This window comes from Puma concolor, chromosome B1, assembly GCF_028749965.1.
Source record: "Puma concolor isolate L17-30 chromosome B1, mPumCon1.1.hap2, whole genome shotgun sequence".
Lineage (NCBI taxonomy): Eukaryota > Metazoa > Chordata > Mammalia > Carnivora > Felidae > Puma > Puma concolor.
In genome coordinates this window covers 137,408,037-137,430,679 of record NC_141670.1, presented here as the reverse complement: position 1 = coordinate 137,430,679, position 22,643 = coordinate 137,408,037, and the positions used below count along the sequence as shown (strand labels likewise).

Genomic DNA, 22,643 nt, shown 5'->3' with positions numbered 1-22,643 from the left:
TTTCATCCCAGTCCCTAATTCAACGCCCGGCCCCAGCAGACACTGAATACGTATTTGTCAAAGCAATCAATGGAAAAATACTAATTTCACCCATTTAACATATACCACTGCATTTATTTATTGCATTCTTTTCACCTCTCTTAACCTCCAACAATGGGTATTTTGTTTATTTTAAAAGTAAACTTTGGGGAGCCTGGGTGGCTCAGTCAGTTATGCGTCTGACTCTTGGTTTAGGCTCAGGTCATGATCTCATGGTTTGTGGGTTTGAGTCCTGCATCGGGCTCTGTGTTGACAGTGTGGAGCCTGCTTGTAGTTCTCTTTCTCTCTCTCTCTCTCTCCTGCTCTCTCTACCCCTCCACCACTCACGCTGTCTCTGTCTCTCTCAAAATTAAAAAAAAAAAAAAAAAAGTGAAGTTTCTTCTTTTAAAATTATACATGTGGGGGCACCGGGGTGGCTCGGTTGGTTAAGTATCTGACTTTTTTTTTTTTTTTTAAATTGTTTTTTTCAACGTTTATTTATTTTTGGGACAGAGAGAGACAGAGCATGAACGGGGGAGGGGCAGAGAGAGAGGGAGACACAGAATCGGAAACAGGCTCCAGGCTCTGAGCCATCAGCCCAGAGCCTGACGCGGGGCTTGAACTCACGGACCGCGAGATCGTGACCTGGCTGAAGTCGGACGCTTAACCGACTGCGCCACCCAGGCGCCCCTAAGTATCTGACTCTTGATGTCGGCTGGGGTCATGATCTCATGGTTTGTGAGATGGAGCTTTGAGTTAGGCTCTGTGCTGTCAGCTTGGGATTGACACTGTCTCTCCCTCTCCATCTGCCTTTCCCCTGCTCACATGCTTTCTCTCTCTCAAAATTAAGAAATAAAAACTTAAGTTATATATGTGACATAAGGTGATTAATGACCAATTTAAAGATACAGAAAATTAAAGAATACTCATTTTGTTGCAAAAATGTAACCCTTGTCTTTCATATTTTCCACGGAGTTTTAAAACTGAGATTAAAAAAAAAAATGTTACTATCAAAAAAGTAGGACAAAGAGTTCTGGTGGAAAAATATCGAAGATAAATTCAAGGTGGCAAACCGAACATTAAAAAGTTACCTTCCAACATGTAGATTAATAAGGCAGTGAGCCAGACAGCTAATGAATTCCTGGTCGTGGTTCCCAGGTCCCAGGATCAAGTTCCTGTTTACAGTCAGGACCCTGAGCGAATCTAGGAGTGCCACTTGCTGTGGAACGGTTTTGTGTGCCCGTGAGAACTGGTACAAGATGGTCCTATTGAGGCAGTGATAAACCGCATCAAGTGACAATCCCTGTGATCTTCTTTTTGACTAAAGATAATGAAAGATACTTTATTTAGTAGAATGGACAGAAATAAAAGATCCGCGTATCATTCGCACAGAAACATTAGGTTTATTATGTACCAAATGCCATGCTCAGCACAGGCGTGCTAAGCTACAAACCAAAAAGCTTTTGCTAATATGAGGTTCAGATCCCAAGAGAGCCATATACATAATTTAGTGAGATGAGAGCTACACCCCCCAGTGAGGAGAGCTGCTACCACTCCTGTGGGCAGAGCAGCCTGCCAGAGGACATGAGGAAGTGCCATCCGGGGAGAAGGTCCTACCACTAAAGTCGTGTGAGGGGGAGTGATCTCCACTCAAAATTACTGAAGAAACAAACACAATGAACCTAAAATGTTAGTAAAAAACTTCTTTTGACATTCTCATTTCATTTCCTCGCTTGCAAAGTTTTCTCTTTGGCATAAATACAAATTTAACGCTTAAAAAAATTCTTAGGTCACATGAAAGAATCTGTGCACCATATGCTAATAACACACAATAATGGCATTTCCCAGTTTCCACATTAAGTGTTGAGTAAGATTAATCACTTGTGCCAAACCAGGCCAACATTCTTTAGTCAAAGATAACACACACACACACACTCTAAAATGACATCTTCAAAGAACTACAGTGAATTTTGTGAAGATTCAATTACAAGGAGAAAATATGCCTTTAATATCAACTCTTCCTGCTCTCTAAATCTTTACACACAAATATATCATACTGTAAAAATAAAACAAAAAAAAACCTCATCAAATTGTACTGACTTAAGGTATTTAAACCAAAAGGAAGCTATCTGGGTGGCAAAGAGCAGTGTCAGTGGGGAGGTCAGGGAGAGCCCACAGCTTGAGGGAACTTAGGCAACTTTACAAGGGACACACTGGCCCCAGCTATGGGTAAGGAAGGGAAGGGCTACAAATCGACAGTTTTTATTCACTTTCAATACGGTGAGCTTTATGGTAAATGTTAACATTATCTTATTAGTTACATTTATTTCCAATAATTTTGACGTATTAGGAAAAGTTTTTCAATAGGAAAACATGTACTCTAAAACTAATAGTGAAATTGGGTTACCTGTGCAATTAGTTGAATTATAAAATCTATAAGAAGTTTAGATTCTTTGTTGAACATGCCTTGCCAAAGCTTGTCCACCACACGTTGTGTGAAATAAAACACATTGTTCACCAATACCTGGTAGCTTCCTCCACTGGTAATAGGCAGAGATGCATCTTCCCCTAAATTCAAGCAGGAAAAAAAAAAAAATATCTAAGAAAATTGAATCAACCAGCCTAAGACCAGAATCTCAAACAAATGAGGCTAAGGCAAAACGAATTCATCTACTACATTTAGAAATAAGACCACTAGCTCTAATGTACTACTTCAAGAAAATGATGTTCATGGCCAGAAATCATGACAAATGTTGGAAGAAATCATTTCTGCAGGATAAAAGAGCTATGGATTCAAAGTATGAAGTCTCTTATTGCTTTGAGAACATCTGTGATGAGCAAATAGTTCCTCAACTTAAAATGGCAGTGACAGAGGATCTCTGAGAAAAAAGCTGTCAGGTTATTAGTTGTGAATCGATTCTGTGCGACAATAGAGGGTAAAACAAACAGCCAAACAAAACTCAAGTTGTGATTATACCTTTAAGCACAATGAAGTACTATACGCATTAAAGAGGTTCACAACTGTGAAAAATAAACTACAATCAGCGCTGGTGGGGCCAAGAGGCACCTTTCCCTCCCTACACCTCCCTCCACGATTACCTTCACTACTCTTTCTCTTCAAAAAGCTACTGAGGCGCCTGGGTGGCTCAGTCCGCTGCGTGTCGGACTCTTGATTTCAGCTCAGATCACGATCTCACGGTCATGGGATCAGGCCCCAGGCTGGGCTCTACACTGAGCGTGGAGCCTGCTTGGGATTCTCTCTCTTCTCTGCCCCTCCCCACTCTTTCAAAATAAATAAACTTTTTCTTTTTTTTTTTAAAGCTACGCAAGTGCCTTCAGTGCACTTGCTGTGTATGTACTACTTCAAGACTAATCCTCCTAACCAAAATTCCCTCTGTAAGCCCCTCCTTTCTAGAAATTCTGGAGCTCCACTGATTGTGATTATTATTCCCACCTAACTCTAACTCCATTATGCAAAACTCTTCATTTTATGCCTTTGCATAGTAAAACTGATACTGTGTAAGTTTTTCTCAAGTAATAAAAACAAACACAAAAGTTTGACCTGACACTATGCTCTGAGAATTGCATGTTAAGACAATACTAAAGATTTCTTGGCAGATTTACTCTAAAACAAAACAAAACAAAACAAAAAAAAAAAAAAACACTTTAATAGCATGGAAGTTCTTTGATTAATATTACTGGGAACTCAAGTAGCAAATATGTTAAATCTCTCCTTTTCTTTCTCCTTTAAATTCTATCATTATTTTACATATAAAAATTAGCTCCACTGTAAATGTATCCAGTTTTGTATTTTTATTGTAACTAGATATAGACATATAGAAAAAACATCTTTATGTGTTTTGAATTTATGTACTGGGTGCCATCCTAAAGAATAACATATACATACCTCTGACCTAACAACTCTACTCACAGATATATTTCTAACAGGCAGGTAGAAATATTGCACACACATGTGGCCCATAGGAACAAGCAGCTTTATTTTTAGCTGTTTCAGCCTTGAAACTACTAAATGTCCAACAACAACAAAATGGATACATTTTTATATATGCATATGACAGACTACTATCATATTCTAGTGATGAAAATAAATGGACTCTTGCTACAGGCAACAGCATGGACAAATCTCACAAACATGTTGAGTATTAGAAGCTAGACCACAAAGAATACATGTTGTATGATTCCACTTATAAAGTTCAAAAGCATGCAAAATCAATCTGTTGTTTTAGAAGTTGGGACAGTGCCTCCGTGAGCAGTAACTGTGTCAGGGCAGGAGGGACGTTTCTGGGGGTGTCTGTAATGCATTCCTATCTGAGTGCTCTTTTTCTTTTTTTTTTTTTTTTTTTAATCTCAGTGGTCTCATACAGGCGTGATGTCTGGGTGGTAATTCATGGAGCTCTATGCTTATAAGTTGTGTATGGATATCACAATAAGTTAAAAGTACTAGATATTCACATAAATATAACTTGTTGTAAGACAGTTTTAAAAACATTTTTTTCTCTTCCCTTGTCCTCTTCCTGCCACCTGAGTGTACAGATGTGGACAAGCAACTTAAAACACTTCCTGTTGTTGACTCTCTATCCCAGATTAAAAGGAATGAGCTAGATGGGCTTGTTGCTCATTACAGAAAAATACCAGGAAGAGGGAAAAATGCACAGAAAAGATAAAGCTAAAAAGGAGATACACTTGGGGTTTAGATAGAGAAGAAGAATGATTATAGGTACTTTCATAAAGTGAAAATAAAACATAGTATTACCCAATAAGACATCAGCTGCAAGCAAATGGTCCATCACACTATCCAAAATATAAGTCTGAAATTCTTTTTGCTGAGTTCTTGTAGATCTTTCAGGAGAAGCCTAATCAATAAAATTTACAATTAGAAACAGAACCAATTAAAGATAAGGCCTCAATCATAGTTATATTATTAATACTTACATAGTTACATAAAAAAACCCTACTGGGAAATAATAAAATATGACATGAGAGATAGTAGACACCCTTATGCTTTTTTTTATTTTTGTGACCACAGAATTAAAAAGAAGCAAAAGTAAAGTATCATCTTTTGAATCCAGTCCTCCAAAAAGATTCTAAGTATTAAAAGTATTTAATAAATATCTGATAATCTATTAGTATACCTCACTTCCAAAGACAGTTGGCCATTTATGAGATACAGATAAAATAAATCATAGAGCCATTAAAACAGATATAAAACCTCAGGGATCTAGGAATCAAGGGGGCAAAGTTGAGGGGGAAGGGAATATTAATACCAAATGTTAACTAAGCACATGGCACATAATTTAGCTCTGCGCTTCCACGGTATCGAGGAGAAAAAAAGACGATACGGTTTACAAAGATTTTTCTTATCTGTAAAAAGCAGCACACTACACTGTCAGCAAGGATGTTTACCTGAAGTCGTTCTTAGAGGAAGGTTCTCTAAGGGTTTTTAAAAGGACGACAATGCTAACCCTATCCATAATACCTTTGAGAATGGTTTTGTACAGTACAAAGATGATTTTAGAAATGATATTGAATAAAAGCTTAGGGCACAAAGTTAAACTACAGTCCTCAGATGGCATTTCTGTTATTAGGGTAATATAATCTAGGTGCATAACTGGCAAGTATCTAACCTGAGAGGTGAGTGGCAGACCACTGGGAGCCTAGGGATGAAAGGTGGAAACATCCTTCTGTCGTCCTCAAATGCCAGTGGTTTTAGTTGGCTTTTGGTAGGAGTTGGATATGGAACAGTTCAACAAACTGACACAAAACTGTTTCTTAAAAAGAGATCTGTATGTTTTGATACCAGCATAGTAATGATGCTTTGCAGATCCGTGAATACACACATCCGGGACTATGGTTATGATGTTACAAAAGTGGGCTTTAGAAAACTGTTTTTTTTTTTTTTTAAATTTTTTTTTTCAACGTTTATTTATTTTTGGGACAGAGAGAGACAGAGCATGAACGGGCGAGGGGCAGAGAGAGAGGGAGACACAGAATCGGAAACAGGCTCCAGGCTCCGAGCCATCAGCCCAGAGCCCGACGCGGGGCTCGAACTCACAGACCGCGAGATCGTGACCTGGCTGAAGTCGGACGCTTAACCGACTGCGCCACCCAGGCGCCCCTAGAAAACTGTTTTGCTTTATGCATTTAAAATTAAATTCTGCTCTATTTTAAAAAATCCATTTCTTTCTATTCTGATTTTCAAGATGGTACTCAAAAAGGGTTTAAAGGAGCAGTTAAAAATCTAAAATCTATATTCAAATCAAAGATCTTATTCTAGGGATTCAAAAACCAACATCTCAACCAAAGTTGCAACAAGCATTTCTCTGTTTTGCTGGTAAGACATATTTATTTTGTTTAAAAATGACAAAATGTGGGCCTAATAACAGTCAAAATAGTACTAAAGTTTAGAAATTTGGTTTGGGATCAGAATAATTTGGCGAAAAATGAAAGATAGGTCATATTGTTTTTAATCTTAATAAATTTTCCTGTGCAGTTGGAACAGATTAATGACAGTGGTCAGCAGTAGAGCTGTGGCCACACCCTGCCAATTTCTCATGTGGATGGTACAGTGAGAATTCAACCCTGCCAAATAAAGAGAAAACAGCAGATTGATTAGATCTTGGAGGATTACCTTATAATCAGATCAGAGACCATTTTTTCAAACAGCCTGAGCAGATCGAAGTTTACTAAGGAGTAAGGTTCTCCATTCACAGGAAGATTTAAACCCCCTGAAGACAACAGTGTTCATTCTGGATCATCATCACTCAAGGTGGTTGGTTAATGGGATAAATAATAATGGGTAGGGCTTATCAAATCTTAACTAGACAAAGTCTGGAATCTGAAAACAGAGGGACCATAGTACACAGAAAAGTAGCTTCATCAACAATATTTACCTTTACTTAATTAAGAAACATTCTTTTGAATTATGCAAGGATTTAAGGCTGGCTCAGTCACCAATAGGCATTTAATCCTCTGAATCCTCTCACAGAATCTATTATATGAGTGATTATGACCCAGAATTTACGCTTGTTATTGGCTCTAATTGCTGAGTTTAAATGTTCTTGCTGAGATTTATTGTAGCCTAACTTTTAAAGGATTTAAGGCTTAATGAATGAATGCACAGCTGTCTCAGAGGCATTAAAAAAAAAAATTCTATGGAGTTGCTATATGTAAAAGACAGTGCTTACTTTTATCTCATTATCTCAATCTGCAAAATATCTCTTTGTACCCCATTTTAGGGAGATGGTAACTAAGGCTGAGTGGGTAAGTCACAACTAGGACTCAAACCTGTTTCTTTGATGGCAAAATTCATGGCCTCCCGTTATACTATACTCTTCCAGCTCTACCGGAAGTCTCCATATTGAAGTTAACAAATGCACAAAAACAACTCTGCTACAGCCTCATCAATCTTCTACATCAATCTGGTCGGCTGCACCAGATACCTGGGACGAGTTCAGGGCAGGGGGAGGACAGGGTGAGCACTATGATCTGCTCCGGTCTGTGGCCATCACATGTCTTCCCGGTAAACACAGGGAAGCCAGTCAACACCAGTATTCAGAGAATCACAGCCTTCTTTCTGCAGCCTGCAGACACCATGCAGAATCTATGCGCACAGGCCAGCCAGCCCAGCAGGCCTGCTGCTCTCAACGAGAGCAGTGCAGCTTTGGGAGGAAGACCTTTGGTGTTCGGTGGTTTGTGGACAGGCTGAAGCTCTTAAGGAAGAGGTTTCGAGCTTCTTCATTCCAACTGCAGTATTCCTCTTAACTGATTTCCTCCCTTCTGTCAGTTACGGGAGAGGGCTCTCTCTGCCCCCTTTTGCCACTTTTTGTTTGTTCGTTGTCCTACAGTCACCCAGGGTGGATCTCAGACTGATGTGAAGAGAGAAGTCTTTTAGAAGATGGCTACAATAGAGAGTTGTGAACTCCTGAGAGCACAGAGAGGTACTTATGGTATAAGCCCACCCTCTGACCCCGGGCTGCCATGGTGGTGCTCACGTGCAGCAATGTCACCGGGCCTTCCGTAAGATGCCTGCTGGTGACAGGTACTGGTGGTGACAGACACCGGTGGATGGGAGCAGGGAGAAGAGCTCCTGGACACTCTGGTATATGCCAGCGAAGGCCACTTCGTTTTCTGGGTAAGCCTTACATGCCAGGTTCTGTGTTATGAATCTTAAATGTATTCTCTTATTTAATTCTCACAGCAGCCCTCAGAGACAGGTTCTATTTTTATACCTTGTGAAAGATGGGCAAACTCTAAGGGGTGAAGAGAGCAGAGAGGACACAGCTATAACCAGCACACATTTAATTTCTCAAAAATAGCTTTTGCTGGGTGATTTACATATATTTAACTCCCGTAAAAATCATACAAGGGAGATTAGTATATAAATCATTCTCCAGAGAATGGATTGAGTTCATTGAGACAAAAGTGTTTATATAATAAATAGCCGGCCCAGAATTCAAAACAGGTCCTTCTCACTCCAAAACCCATGCTTTTTCTACTGCACCATGCTGCCTCCCTTGTACACTCTGGCTCGCCTACACAAATGGGAATCTTTTATAATCAAGTAAGTAGATGATCTTGTGGTGAGATTCCGGCAATCCTAAGACTGAAGATGGCCTGCCTCAAACGTATCGAACTGAAAATCAGTTGGATCAAACCCCGTCCTTCATCCAGGTAAGTGGTAAACATACAGGATAATTCTCTTCTTGAACAACATTCAAAATCGTGTGCTTGCTGTTTTTTACACCATCAAAGACATAGAGTGCAATAAATATGTTCTGCATGTTTATTCTATATGTGTATAGAAGAACTGGAAGTTCCTCGAAGGATTAAGTTAATTTTTAAAAGCAAATGTTATCTCTCTTATTAGATGTATCACATCTTCCTGTTCGAGAGCTGCCAGGATATGGTTACAGTTAAGTGATTAATATTGAAAAGAACCAAAACTCTGTGCTAATTCTGTAAGAGATGAAAGGACATGTGAAAGGTGGTCCCTAACTTTTAAGGAGTTGATAATCTACCTGGGAGTTTCCATCTTGACATCCCCCCGTTTTCCTTGAATTCTAACCCCACCACCCCTGACTCTCCAGTCCAATCAGACACAATTCCACCACAGAGCAGATTACTGTCCACAACGAGAATGCTACCTCAAGGTTAGTACATGTTATATCAAACTTTTTCTTTGAAAAATATAGAAAACCAAAATAAAAGACAATTATTTTGCTTACCCATGTTTAATTATCTATCAGGGTTCCTACAAATCTGAAAAGGCTATTAATGGATGTATCTGTCCGTATCTCCCACACACGTGTATTTTAGTATCTGGCTCAGTTATGCTTTCTGGCACACACCTCTTCTGAACTTTATTATCTTGTTATTTTCTGATCACCATTTCATTTTGCATAGAATGCTTCAAATTCTTACCTGACGTGCTAAGATACTAGCCATCTATCTTACTTCTTAAAGTTTCTAACAAGGGCAAGTTTTACCAGGCATGCTTTTAAACTCTACCATGTGAACTGCTGATGACATTTACTATTTTTCTACCAACGTAAACAGTGTGGTCCTGGTTAAAATGCTTAGCATGACTAGTATCTAAATTATATCAGCAATTTCTTTTAGTTGACCAAAGGGAGAGAGTTTCACATGAATAAGATAAAACATCTCCTGTGGTTTTAAGGCTTCAAATAAAAAATTAACTGTATTAGCCACTAGAGGGAGCAGAGAAAGTGCAGGTTCAGCTACCAAATGGCTGAGAGCATGAGGGAAGTTCCCCAGAGAGAAGAGCAGTTATAGTCTTTGGAACTGAATCTTTTCATAGGATGATATTATTTTCAGAGTCCTGGAATGCACTACTTGACCCTGCTTATATGAATTGACCAAAAAAAAAAAATGAATGTACAGGCAACTAGTTACATATTAAATTCTCTTTCTAGGATCTTTTGAAAATTTTCTAGGTGAACATTTGGTTTTCAGGCATGGCCAATTACTAGAGCCAGCAGTACACTTAGGGCTCATTTTCTGATGCATCAGCTGATTCATATCACTTACCAGCAGAACAGGCAAGTGCAATGGGCTGTCTGCATCTCCCCCAAATTCATATGTTGAAGCTCTAACCCTCAATGTGATGGTATTAAGAGATGGAGCCATCAAAACGTAATTAGGTTAAGATGAGGTCACGATGGTGGAGTGCCCATGAGATTAGTGCCCTTATTAGAGGAAGGAACACAAGAGTTTTCTCGCACATGAGTGCATGTGCGCACGTTCTCGTTCTCTCCTCTCTCTCTCTCTCCCTGCCATGTGAGAGTATAACAATGTAGCCATCTGTAAGCCAGAAAGAGGGCACCAGAACCTCACCAAACTGGCACCCTGATGTCAGACTTCTCTGTCTGGAACTGTGGGAAATAAATGTCTATTATCCACACCACCCAGTCTATGGTATTTTGTTGCAGTCTGAACTAAGCAAGGAAGCAACCTAAAACTTTGCTGCCTTGAGGAAAATTTAATAACTGTATATTAAGCACCTACTATGTGCAACGCACCATATCTTATGGTGCAGAGGATACCAAGAGCAATAATACCTGGTTATAATATGAAAGACGGACAGAAGTAGGGAGTTACACACTGAGGAGACAATGACGCTCTAAGTGTTAGAGTATGTGAGAGAAGGTACTGGCACACTAAGGACCATGGGCCAAATCCAGCCCATGTCTGTCTTTGTAGACCAAGTTTTACTGAAACACAGCCATGCTCATTCATTTATGTATTGTCTACGGCTGCTTCCTAGCTACAGTGATATACTGAAACAGTTGTAACAGAGATTGTATAGCCTGCAAAGCTTGAAACATTTACTATTTGGCCCTTCACAGAAAAAGTCTGTCAATTCCTGGCCAGGAAAGGATAAGAAAGGTTTGAATTAGGGACATGCTTATGGGAGGGAACAGAAAGTAGAGAAACAAATTGTTAGGGTATATAGCATGTCTGGGATAAAAAATTCCCATAGTCCATGATATGTTCTGCCTGTATAACCAAAAGAATTTGAAATCTGAAAGGTATCTGGCATAAAATATGGTTGGTTATTAATGTTCTAATTATAAAAACTGAGCAAAAGACATGTAAATGCATTTTTTTGTCCTTACCTCCAACAAAAGATCAATTAGCGGAGTCTGCTTGCTGGCAGGAGTAAGACAGAGATTGTCTATTATTAAGACCCGCATGAAATCAAAAACAAACTTTTTAGCTGGGTGATTGGTCAGATACGTCTTCGTGCCCACATTGCAGTACTCTGACTGGCTTCTGTTCATCCCTGTGTCTGCTGCAAAGGCTTTAAATTCTTCTGCTGGAGATCCAACTTCATCATCAAGATCAGTCACCTGGTAAAATCAAGTGGAAATACACACGAGTCATATTTGATTTTATGTGATATTTTCACTTCCATGTTTCCTAAAATCCAAATTATAGCAGCAAGAGTACTTTCCTTCAATATTTACCTCCTACTAGGCTATTCAATACATTACTTCACTGCTTATTTGACTATCACTTCAAGGTAGTAACCGGGAACCAGATGTATGTGTACTTAACACATGCTCTTTCTAATATTAAAGTGACCAGCCACTACCCGTGTATCTGTTTTATGTTGAATTTTATCTCTACTATGGATAACTGCACTTAAAATAATTGAAATGATGAGAATGACTATATTTGCATATTGAAATATACCTATGGAGAAGTCAATGTCACAGAATTTCAAATTAAGATATGGCCCAAGGGTGGCATCTAAGAGCTGATCTATTTTTGCAAATTAAAAAAAAAAAACAAAACAAAAAAACAGATAAATAAACAAAACAACAACATAACCAAAGCCAGTTTGGAGCCAAGTGAAAAAAGAAAAAAAGAGGACCAAAAGACAGATGATAAGCTGCTGACAAGGAAAAGACATTGAAATAATACTAAAGGTCTGTTTTTACCAAAACAAGAGGATTTTAAAATTACAAACAAGCCAGGGTATTAAGATCATGTGTTTTACTTGTCTTTCTTCCTAAAATCCCCTACAGTTTTATAATGAATGTTTCTACCTTTACACATGAAGAAAGGGTAGTAGGAAGAAGGTAGTTTATTCCAGGTCCCAGAATAAGTGGTAGAATTAAGAGAAAACATGAAATTCTGAAGTATAGGGAATACTGTCTTTAGGGCTTTGTTTTAAAGGACAAAAGAAGTACCTGTACTACCTATGATTATATTCTAATAATTTGTTATTACTACAGAATATAAAAAATAAAAGTTGAATGAAAAGACAAACACAGATTTCATTTTTGTATAAAAACAGTCAATCCTATAATTAATTTGTAAAGACTAAATCCAGGAGATGCTGAACTCCTGAGGTAAGGAAAGCAGAGGTTAAGTTCACTCTGACCGGAGTTCTGTAACTCGGCTACGACATTGCATGACACAGCTTTCAGCATGTAAAGCAAGAAATGGGTCCACAGTGACTCAGAGAGGGAAGTGATTAACCAGAGACTTACGAGAATATGTTAAATAAAACCAGAAGTAGAGTTCACTGCTATTTTAGAGGAAAGCAGAAGGAGAGTGTGGGGAGCAGACACCAGAGAATAATGTAAGAGGTGAGGTAGAAAGTTAGGAAACTAACTTGGTCAGAAGCTGAAAAGACTGGCAGGAAAACCCTGCCAACCACTGGGGCAGACTAATCCCAGGTAGACGTTCCCCCCACCTTTCCTACCATCTCTGAGTAAGGACGGATATTGAAGGGGAAGACGGTGGCTGCTAATGCACACAGGAAGTCAGGGCTCATCCACATGGAGGCCAGGTCAGGAACATTGTGATATAAGTATCTAAAGAACTGCATCAGGGTCACGGGGTATTCCCGGAGCCAAGACCCCTCTTCTTCTGATTGCCAAGGCTGTCATGGGGACAAGAAAAGAAATAATACGTTAGAAAAACTGACACTGCTACAAATCACTTTAAAAAATCCATTACTCAACTTCTTTTCTAACACTGGACATGGTAATGGTTCACAATGCTTATGAACCACATTCACGAGCAAATATCTGTCAACACATCTAGAAATAAGCTAAAACAGACACAGTACTCCTAGAAACTGACAGGACGTTTGTTCACTGGCATAGTCATAGCTCAGTAACTTGAGTCAGTGGTTTTGACTATTTATCATTATCAACATGAGAACAGTTGGTGCCAATAGTGGCTGTGTTATCCACAAAGCTGTCTTATCCTCCATCATGCTGCCATTATGTTAGGAGTAACAGGAAAGATGGGGAAGTTACCTCACCTTTCTGAACCTCACACTGTCATATGTAAAATGACAACAACAATGCTTGGAGCCATTATGCAACCATGATATTATGATTTATAATACAAAATATATACTTGGGTCTTTGTCCCATCTCATTCTTGGCACAGAGCTACTAAAACCTTTGGAATGTCCTAAGTGAGAAAAGCCATGAAGGTGTCTTTTGTTAATTATAACAAACCCCTTGGGGTGTCTAGGTGGCTCAGTCTGTTGAGAGTCTGACTCTTGATTTTGGCTCAGGTCATGATCTCACAGTTGGTGGGATCAAGCCCCACAACAGGCTCTGCATTAACAGTGCAGAGCCTGCTTAAGGTTCCCTTTCTCCCTCTCTCTCTGCCCCTCCCCAGCTCGTGCATGCTCTCTCTCAAAATAAATAAATATTCAAAAAAAAAATCATAACAAACCCCTTTCAACCACATCTGAGTTAATGTTAATGATAAGATTTTTGGAAAGCCCCTAAAGATGGAGGCTTGGCAGGGAAACAACCACATGAATAGAGGACTGAAACTTTCATCGCTGTTCTAAAGCCCTGTACCCTCTAACTTCTAGGAAGGAGAGAGGGTGTGGAGATTGAGTTCAATCACTAATGGCCAATGGTTCAATCATGTTGATGTAATGAAGCCTGAATAAAAACCCTAAAGGACAGGGTCTGGAGAGCTTCTGGCTTGGTGAACACACAGAGGTGCTGGGAGAACAGCAGGTAGAGAGGGCATGGGAGCTCTGTGCCCTTCTCCATACCCTACTCTCTGCAGCTCCTCCATTGGCTGTTCCTGAGGCACATCCTTGTATAATAAACTGGCAATCAGTTTTTCTAACTGGCAATCTAGTAAGATGTTTTCCCAAGTCGTGGGAACCTCCAATTTACAGCCAATAGAGCAGAAGCACAGGTAACAACATGGACTTGTGACTGGCACCTGACGTGGTGGCGGGGGGCAGTTGTGTGGGACTGAGCCCTTAACCTGTGGGATCTGATGCTGTCTCCAGGTAGACCGCGTCAGAACTGAACTAAGCTGTGGGACATGCAGCTAGCGTGGCAAAAACCACCACACAGTCGGTGACCAGAAGTGTCAGATGCGAAGTAGTGAGGTAGCAGAATATTGAGAGTAGAGGAGACACACAGGAGTGTGTTTTTCCTTCGGAGCAATACAACAACAATAACGATGATGATAAAAAGGGAAAAAGGATATATGGGAACAATACCTATCTTTTGCTAGTTGCCCAGACAGTGACTTTTTTAACTTAGATTTTTGTATTTGTTTATAAAAAGGAACTAAAACAAGAGCCCCAAGCATTCTAAATTAATACAATAGTAATGTTCTTTTCTAAGATGACATAAGAATAGTTTTGACTAAAATTAGGTTTGTCGGTACGTGTGATCCAAAGAGAGCTAGTAATTCCTCTTACAATGTGATCTTAAATTGTGTAAACAAATGAAGTCGTTACTCACAGTGTTCCTATAAAAGAAACAGGAACATACATCTTGTCACTTACTCTTTCAATCTTTCATATCCAAGTTAGAAATAAATAGAACAAAAACGAATACAAAATAAAACCAGTGCTGACATTTTTAACCTTTATTTATTTATTTATTTTTAAAAAATTTTTTTTTTTTCAACGTTTATTTATTTTTGGGACAGAGAGAGACAGAGCATGAACGGGGGAGGGGCAGAGAGAGAGGGAGACACAGAATCGGAAACAGGCTCCAGGCTCTGAGCCATCAGCCCAGAGCCTGACGCGGGGCTCGAACTCACGGACCGCGAGATCGTGACCTGGCTGAAGTCGGACACCTAACCGACTGCGCCACCCAGGCGCCCCTTTAACCTTTAAATGAAGGTGATTTTCAAAGTTCAAGTAACATATTATTGCAATGACATATACTATTAATGTATATTTGTTATATATATACATATATGTTAGAATATATATAACACTAATAATATCCATGAACACTTACAAAACACTATGTACTAGGCACTCTTTTATCTCTTTTATCAGTGCTTTGTGTATATTAACGCCTCATTAAATCCTCACAGCAATCATAACAGGTAAGTTCTGTTATCACCAGCATTTTATACATGAGGAACCTGAGGCACATAGAGGTTAGCATGTCTTAAGTACCAGGTATGGGATTTGAACCCAGACAGGGCTCCAGAGATCATGGTCTAATCAACTGCACAGTGAGTCTCTACAGTAGAGATAACTAAAAGGAGAGACTGTGTAATAAATAAACAGCCATGTTATCTTAGGATTCCCCTATTGATAAAAATGTATCACAGGCAGGAGGAACGACCAACAGGTTTAAGTATCTCTGTAAACTTACTGAATTCAGCATGCTTCGGAGCATCCCCAATAATAAAAAAGCAGCTTCTGTGCACACGTTATGGATAGAGGAGACCACAGTTCCACTTGAGGCAGGAACTCCAAAGATAAATGTCCAAATAGAATCTAAATCAAACTGTAGAGGTCAAAATGAATGAAGATTAGCCACTGTCCATTGTTTTCAGCTAGAGACCCTCACAAGTTCTAATATTCTAAAACTTCTTTGAGACGGATTAGTTTTTTTCAAGGTGAGCAATGATGGAGAGGGATAGAGATGTAGCACTCCTCCCTCCTCTAAATTTTAAAAGTTTGTAAATTTTTACATTTATAAAGAAGAGTGAATACTATGTATCATTCTGGCTTCTGTACCCATGTTAATAGAAAACAATATTTTCTATTTTTTTTCCTCCAATGAAAACAAACAGAAAGAAAACACATGCTAATTAGCTAGGAGATGACATTATACCACTAATGATTTTAAGCAGGATCTTTTAAAAAAAAAAGCACACAGAACTCCCCCCCTCCCTCTTTTGGCAATGTTCTAATTCACATACAGGTAATATTTCACAAAATAAAAATCAGTTTAGGAGACTTATTCATAGAGTTTTATATAATACTTCATGACTATGGTGTCATGCTTATTTTGAAAAATTACATAACCAACCAAACTCTGTTAAGCCCGAATCTGTATTCTGACTTAATATAAGGGTACACACTTTGTTTAAAAGGTTTTGTCAATTACTAGAATCATTTGATTTAGCACTTGGAGTTATGACAGAAGTACAGTTGAGTTTAAAACTAAATTCCCAAGTCTTTGCAGTACCACAAACCAAAGCTACACAACAGTCCACAACAGTCTTCAGTTAGGATTTAAGTAAAGTCTCAGTGTTTTCCTATTGTGGATGTTATCTATCATTAAGAAATTAAAAATATTTTTGTAATCAGAATTTGCACTAAGAATCCTATCCAGTAAACTCATGGCACATAAACTGCTCTCTTTATTTTTAATTCTATAGAAATGACATTATACTTCTAGATAACATCACAGAACTTGAATTCTTCAGATCTCCATTTAAAATACCATCCAAAGTCTTTATGCATATGGAATCATAGAGAGTAATCATTAAAAAAAAAAAAAAGACCACAGAGGGAAAAAAGGACTTCTTTTTGCTAAAGTTTTCTATGGTAGCTTCATATTTTTCTGTCCCAAACCAAATCCTACATGTGAGAAAGGAATGGAATCCCTTTGGTTTTATTGTGAGCAGCCCATCATCACCCTGTGGGGGTTTTGCAGCACGTTTAATCACACTTCCACCTTACTAGATAATTCCTACCTGGCAACCCTGCTTACACCGGCTGCTGATGACAGGCACACTGACCTGCAGGTTCTCAGGCAGCTCACTAACTGGCTGCTGCAGAAACAGTGCCATGAGGAGAAAGTAGAGAGCAGGGACATTAGTGTGTTTAGGAAGGAAGGACTGAAGAACTGGGAAACCAGGAAAATGACAAGCATCACGGTTAATCTCCCTGACCGTCGATCGCCCGCCAGCACTCCTGCCCACGTTGAATCCTAAGAGGAGAGGAAAGGTAACAGTAAGTACAGTAATCAGTAATCGACTGCCGTGCTATATTAACAAAGAAAGGAGTAATTCAGTATATGTGACATTTCTATCCAGAGTATTCATGTTAATAAAGGCAATTAACTACTCCACTGTTGAATTCATCTTCCAGTTACAAGTTGACTTTACTATCTCTGATTTCAGCAAGCCTGTCTATTAGAACACAGGTCTTGAAAAATAGCTGAGACAATCGGATACAAGAGAGAATATAAATTCCACTCATTAAAAGAAGGACCTCAAACGAGCTCTAACATTTCCCTAAGAAGAAAGTAAAATTCAAAATAGAGTCAAAGTTAGGATGCTACAAAAATGTACCTTAAAAAACTAAAACTGCTATATTTAGCATATAATTATAATGAACTATATTCAGTTAATATAGGTCATTTGTCCTGAAGATCATATTAACCTAGTTAACTTTAAGTCATCTACAAGTTTTGAGACAAGACAGAATAAATAAGCAAACTGATCTGTAATTCCGTTCGGAAGTTCCCCAGCACTCCTGGACTGTGGCTGTCTATGCAGAATTCTTCCCAGAAACACAGCTCTACCAGGACGGGGTCAGGGCTTGCGGACGTGGCTTACGCAGCATCAGCCTTTCTAGCAATCTTGCCCCCTCCATAACATAACTCATCAGGACACAACTCCAATAGTTAGTTCTTCTCCCTCCCCAAATCTAGCACAGTGCTCCGAACAGAATAAACGTTGGTCAGAGTTTCAGTGTAAAACTTGTATGAAGGGCAACCAAGAGATGAAGGATTGATTTCTACTCTGGAGCAATCTGTATTTCAAGTGAATATTCATTTTTTCCTTCCAATTTCTTTTTTCTAGGATGAAGTAAGCATGTAACTTGCTACTATTTAAGATAATAAAAGAGAAATTTGCATCCAGCTACCTTTTTAATAATTTCATCCTAACCAACTGCTTCATGTGTTGTGAATTAATCTTCTGATGTTTGTCTAATTAAAAAATTGTATAGCAATTTACCGACCTCTTTCCCATATCATCTCATTTCTCACACACAATGAACATGTGAGTCAGAGATTACTATTATCCTTTCTATAACACGGAAAATATGCAATTTGTTCAAAATCACAAAGTTGAAGATTGGTGCTGCTAGGATTTGAGCTGATGTCTGTTTTAGAGCCTGTGAAGTTACACGGTGTCCCCTGGTCTTCTTAATGACACTGCTACATTTCTGAAAGACCTGGCCGCTGGTGATTTTTGCCTATAGTGAATTCTCAATGAAATCACCAGTATAAAAAAGTCTTGAGCTTTAAGAAGTCAGAAGACATAAGGTGGTATTTTATACATTAAATAGGAAAATAAATTTTGAATAAACTGCAGGTCCTAAATGAAAACCAATACCAACATTCATTTGCCTTTCTATTTTTCCCTATAATTAATCTTAAGGAATACTTAACATGTTATTAACAATTAAACATTAATTTAGATTCAAATTACAGCTATGTGGAAGGTATTTTTATAAAAAAAAATTTGACAAAACTACCAAATGTGAATAAAACAAAGACATTAGGTTGCTCATCACATCAGACAGAAACAGAATCAAGCGATAGGACACATATCTGTAATACATACACCTATATGTGTGTGATCACACAAGTATTCAGGGAAAATTTAGTTAAATTGAACCAAATTTAAATTACACTTAAGTTCCTAGATTTCGCTCTGAGAACGAGAAGAGCATATGCAATTTGTAAGCAGGTATAAAAGAAGACAAATTCCAAGGCATGAAGTCAGGCCAGATATAGAAAAGGCACCTTTTTCTGATACTACAGACAAAAGAACAGGACTAACACTTAGAAGACGGTTACTCAGACACCAATACTGTCTGACTCAGGAACCTTATGCATGTAACAGTCTTACTTTCCTAATTAGAGAAATTATTCCTTAAGTTTTACTTACTAGCTTTATTTCATATGAAGTATAACAAATCCATAAAATATATACCTGACTCCATAATCATGAAGCTCAAAAGAGATGAAACATGTTAAAGAATTCTGTAAAGCACAATGTGCTATATAAACCTCAGGTGTTACTACTGTGGTTTTTGGCCTTTAGTGGGAAGTGGTGCTCTCTGTTAGTGTTTGAAACTCTCATACGCCACAGAACTCACATTCTGCTGTGCCTTCCATTGCTTGCTCTCTTAGTAGCTATCATTAAGGTCAACAAGTGCAGTGTCTTGCTACCAAACTGTTCCTAACAATAACATTTGTAGGCTATATCCCTCCCCTAGAGTCAATGTAAAATAGTCATTGTTTTTAAACCATGAAAGTGTCTATAATGATAATGTCGAATATATATTTCAAAGCCATCAATTTTCTCGAGCAATCATTTCACCGTAAATTCCTTTCTTCATTACAAAGTTTCTTAAGACATTTTCCAATGTGAAATAACAGTAAAATAATCTTATGTTGTAAACTCAGTCTTGTATCATTTTCTTTGACATATGAATCAGATGCAGGCATCACTTAGGTATTGATGCTTTTACTTTTTTTTTTTTTTTTTTTACAGATAAATCACATATTCAATTTGGATCCCTAATTTTCCCACCTGATAAGGGTAAACAGGTATTTTTTATGCTTATTCCAGAATATAACTATATATGATTTTAAAATGTAATATGATAAAGACAAATATATTTTAAAATATATATTTCAAGAATTTAAAAAATACTTTATGAATTGAATGACTGGTTTTCAATAAAAACATTATTTTAAATATATATTTTCTAAAATGAGAACACTAATATGAATAGAAATATAGCTGCTCAAATGAATCTAACATAGGAAACTGTAATTTTCTAATATTACCTAAATGCTCAGTCCCACATTGAAAATAGCACAGAACTAGCAAGCAGAGAATAAGGAAACTTGGCTGAAACCTCGAGCTAATTAAATCTTTGAGAGGCAATATCATAAAACGGTTAAAAGCATGGGCTTTTGATCTAATCGACCTGGATACAAATGTTGACACTTAGCTGACAAGTGACTTCATACCTATGCTTGGTTTTCTCATAAGTAAAATGGCTATGATAGTATTTATACCTCACAGGACGACCGTGAAAATGAAAATGTTTAGTAACTGGCACAGAACAAGCACTCAAAATACTGATTATTATTAACTGAGTTTGGATGATTTGCTAATTACTTACTTATACATAAGAAAGGGAAGTATACAACAAAAAGATGATAAGGAATTCCCTTGAGTTTTCACATCTTGAATATCCTAACTTCAGCTTGATTTGCACTTAAAAATGCAAAATTTGAAACTTTCTAAGCTGTTCATTCGTTCAAATTCATGACTCTTAATGGCTGTCAGATGAACTGAGGACTGTAAGCTTTCACAAGATTTAAAAACAAAGTACAACAGCTTATCTTATAGCAGCTGATGGTAAAAGTCCCATACCTAATACAGTTCCGATCTTATTAGTTAAGACAGAATCTGTCTGTTCCAGCCACCCTCCACCGCTGAGTCCTTCCTTAAACTTGATGAGAATGGACTGATTACTCAGCAGCACAACAAGAATCCTCATGGCTGCTGTAACTGTGGTGGAGTGCAAGTGTTCTTCCATGAACATCATAATCCAGTCGAAGCCCAGTGTCCTAACCAGTTCTTCACAAGCTCTGTGTAAAGGTAGATAATTAAGAAGAAGAAAAAAACAGAACATTAATTTCAAGTGTTAGGACTTCTAATTTAAAAACATACATAAGTAAGACTAGGTTTTGTTCTCAAGATACTATAAATTGCAAAGTTCAAAAGATCTATTAAAAGTAGCAATTCTTGCTATTGTCTACTATGAATTAACTAGTGATAACCACTGGTACCATCAATTCTAAAAAGATCTTACTTACTGCAAATTAATGCTTGTCTTTTCTTTAGATGTATAAACTAGTTTTAGCAAGATATCTAGAAGTCTGTTCCTCAAAAGTATAAGATTAGCAGATACAAGACCTCCAAAGTCTTCTTCAGTTCCTACAATGAAAATATATACATTAAATTGCCTTAGTAGATAAACCAGTATAAAATATATAACACTGTTCTAAGAAATCTCACCGAAAATTACACCTTTTAGAAAACATTTTCTCCAAAAATAAACTTTTAAAAAAAATTTTAAAGGGAGGCTCAGTTGGTTAAGTGTCTGACTTTGGCTCAGGTCATGATCTCGCAGTTTGTGGGTTCAAGCCCCATGTCAGGCTCTGTGCTGACAGCTCAGAGCCTGGAGCCTGCTTTGGATTCTGTGTCTCCCCCTCTCTCCGCCCCTCCCCCACGTGCATACTGTCTTTTTTTCTCTCTCTCAAAAATAAACTAAAAAAAAAAAAAAAAAAGAAAACATTTTCTCTAGGAGTACTTTAGAATCCTGAAAATTGTTCATTTATATTTGACATTATCTAAACAAGTAATAAAAGACTGTAAATCTTTTCTTACATTAATATTTCTCCACCACCACCAACAGAGGGGAAATTAGTCACGTGAATAAAAACAACAATCCAAATCCTTAATTTCCAGTTTCATTTTGAAGGATATATATAGTTAAATTTACCAAATTTAAAAATGAAAAATAGGAAGCATAAACTATTCAGTAACTGTAATAAAGGAGACTTTGAATTAAATAGCACAGAAGAGAGGCAAAGGCACACAAGTGTACAAGAGAAACTGGAAAAGCAAGGGAGGGAGACAGAAAGCTTTATGGTTCTCAATGGCATGGTGCGGACTTCTGGGCCCAGCCGGGACACTGATGGGCTATGGGCTGGTAAATCACAGTCCCCAGGCCTTCCTTTATTCCAGAATTGAAGTTCGGGCTACATTAGTTGTATGCTTTTACTTGTTTGGGCAAGAGACACTTTTTGCCTTTAAACATTACCTTTTAAAATGCTAATTTTGTGCCTTAAACATTGGTAAAGATGCCTCAAGCTTACCTAGGGGAATTCAAGATTCCCTTCCCTTCTAAGAGGGAAGACTGGTATTTGATAAATTGCTTTGTTGAAAACATACCATACAACCTAAATTGAGATAAGAATCACTTCCTTTCAATTATTTCCTTTTCAATTACTTCTTTTCAGGAAAATGGTGATCCAACAGAAATGAAAAATTCTCCTTAGATTTATATCTAGTTTTCTGTCAGTTTTGCTTCTCTTAATTTTCAAATACAGTTTAAAACAATAAACTCTGAACTTCCAGCTCAAGTTGTTTCCACTCCGACTGATGCTTTCTTCCACAGTGCACTACCCTTTTATGCTATTTTATTCTGCACTGATTATTATATTGCTCTTCAGCATTATTCAAACCATTTTATTTTTTGTAGGTGTATCCTGAATGCTATATAA

At 37.8% G+C, this 22,643-nt stretch overlaps 1 protein-coding gene across 15 annotated transcripts in view; it reads right to left on the bottom strand.

Annotated features, from left to right (window-relative positions):
- The window catches only part of WDFY3 (WD repeat and FYVE domain containing 3), a 277,574-nt gene that overhangs the window by 62,979 nt on the left and 191,952 nt on the right, over positions 1–22,643 (bottom strand). For 11 of the 15 annotated variants that reach the window (XM_086704669.1, XM_086704671.1, XM_086704668.1 and 8 more), the window contains 9 exons: positions 21,171–21,291; positions 20,725–20,942; positions 17,014–17,249; positions 15,681–15,815; positions 12,764–12,952; positions 11,175–11,408; positions 4,793–4,892; positions 2,426–2,586; positions 1,110–1,339 (listed from right to left, as the gene is read on the bottom strand). In XM_086704669.1, the coding sequence (XP_086560795.1) occupies positions 1,110–1,339; positions 2,426–2,586; positions 4,793–4,892; positions 11,175–11,408; positions 12,764–12,952; positions 15,681–15,815; positions 17,014–17,249; positions 20,725–20,942; positions 21,171–21,291 (1,624 nt within the window). The remainder of the gene's footprint in view (positions 1–1,109; positions 1,340–2,425; positions 2,587–4,792; positions 4,893–11,174; positions 11,409–12,763; positions 12,953–15,680; positions 15,816–17,013; positions 17,250–20,724; positions 20,943–21,170; positions 21,292–22,643) is intronic. The other 4 variants (XM_086704674.1, XM_086704678.1, XM_086704680.1 and 1 more) reach the window with 2 other exon arrangements.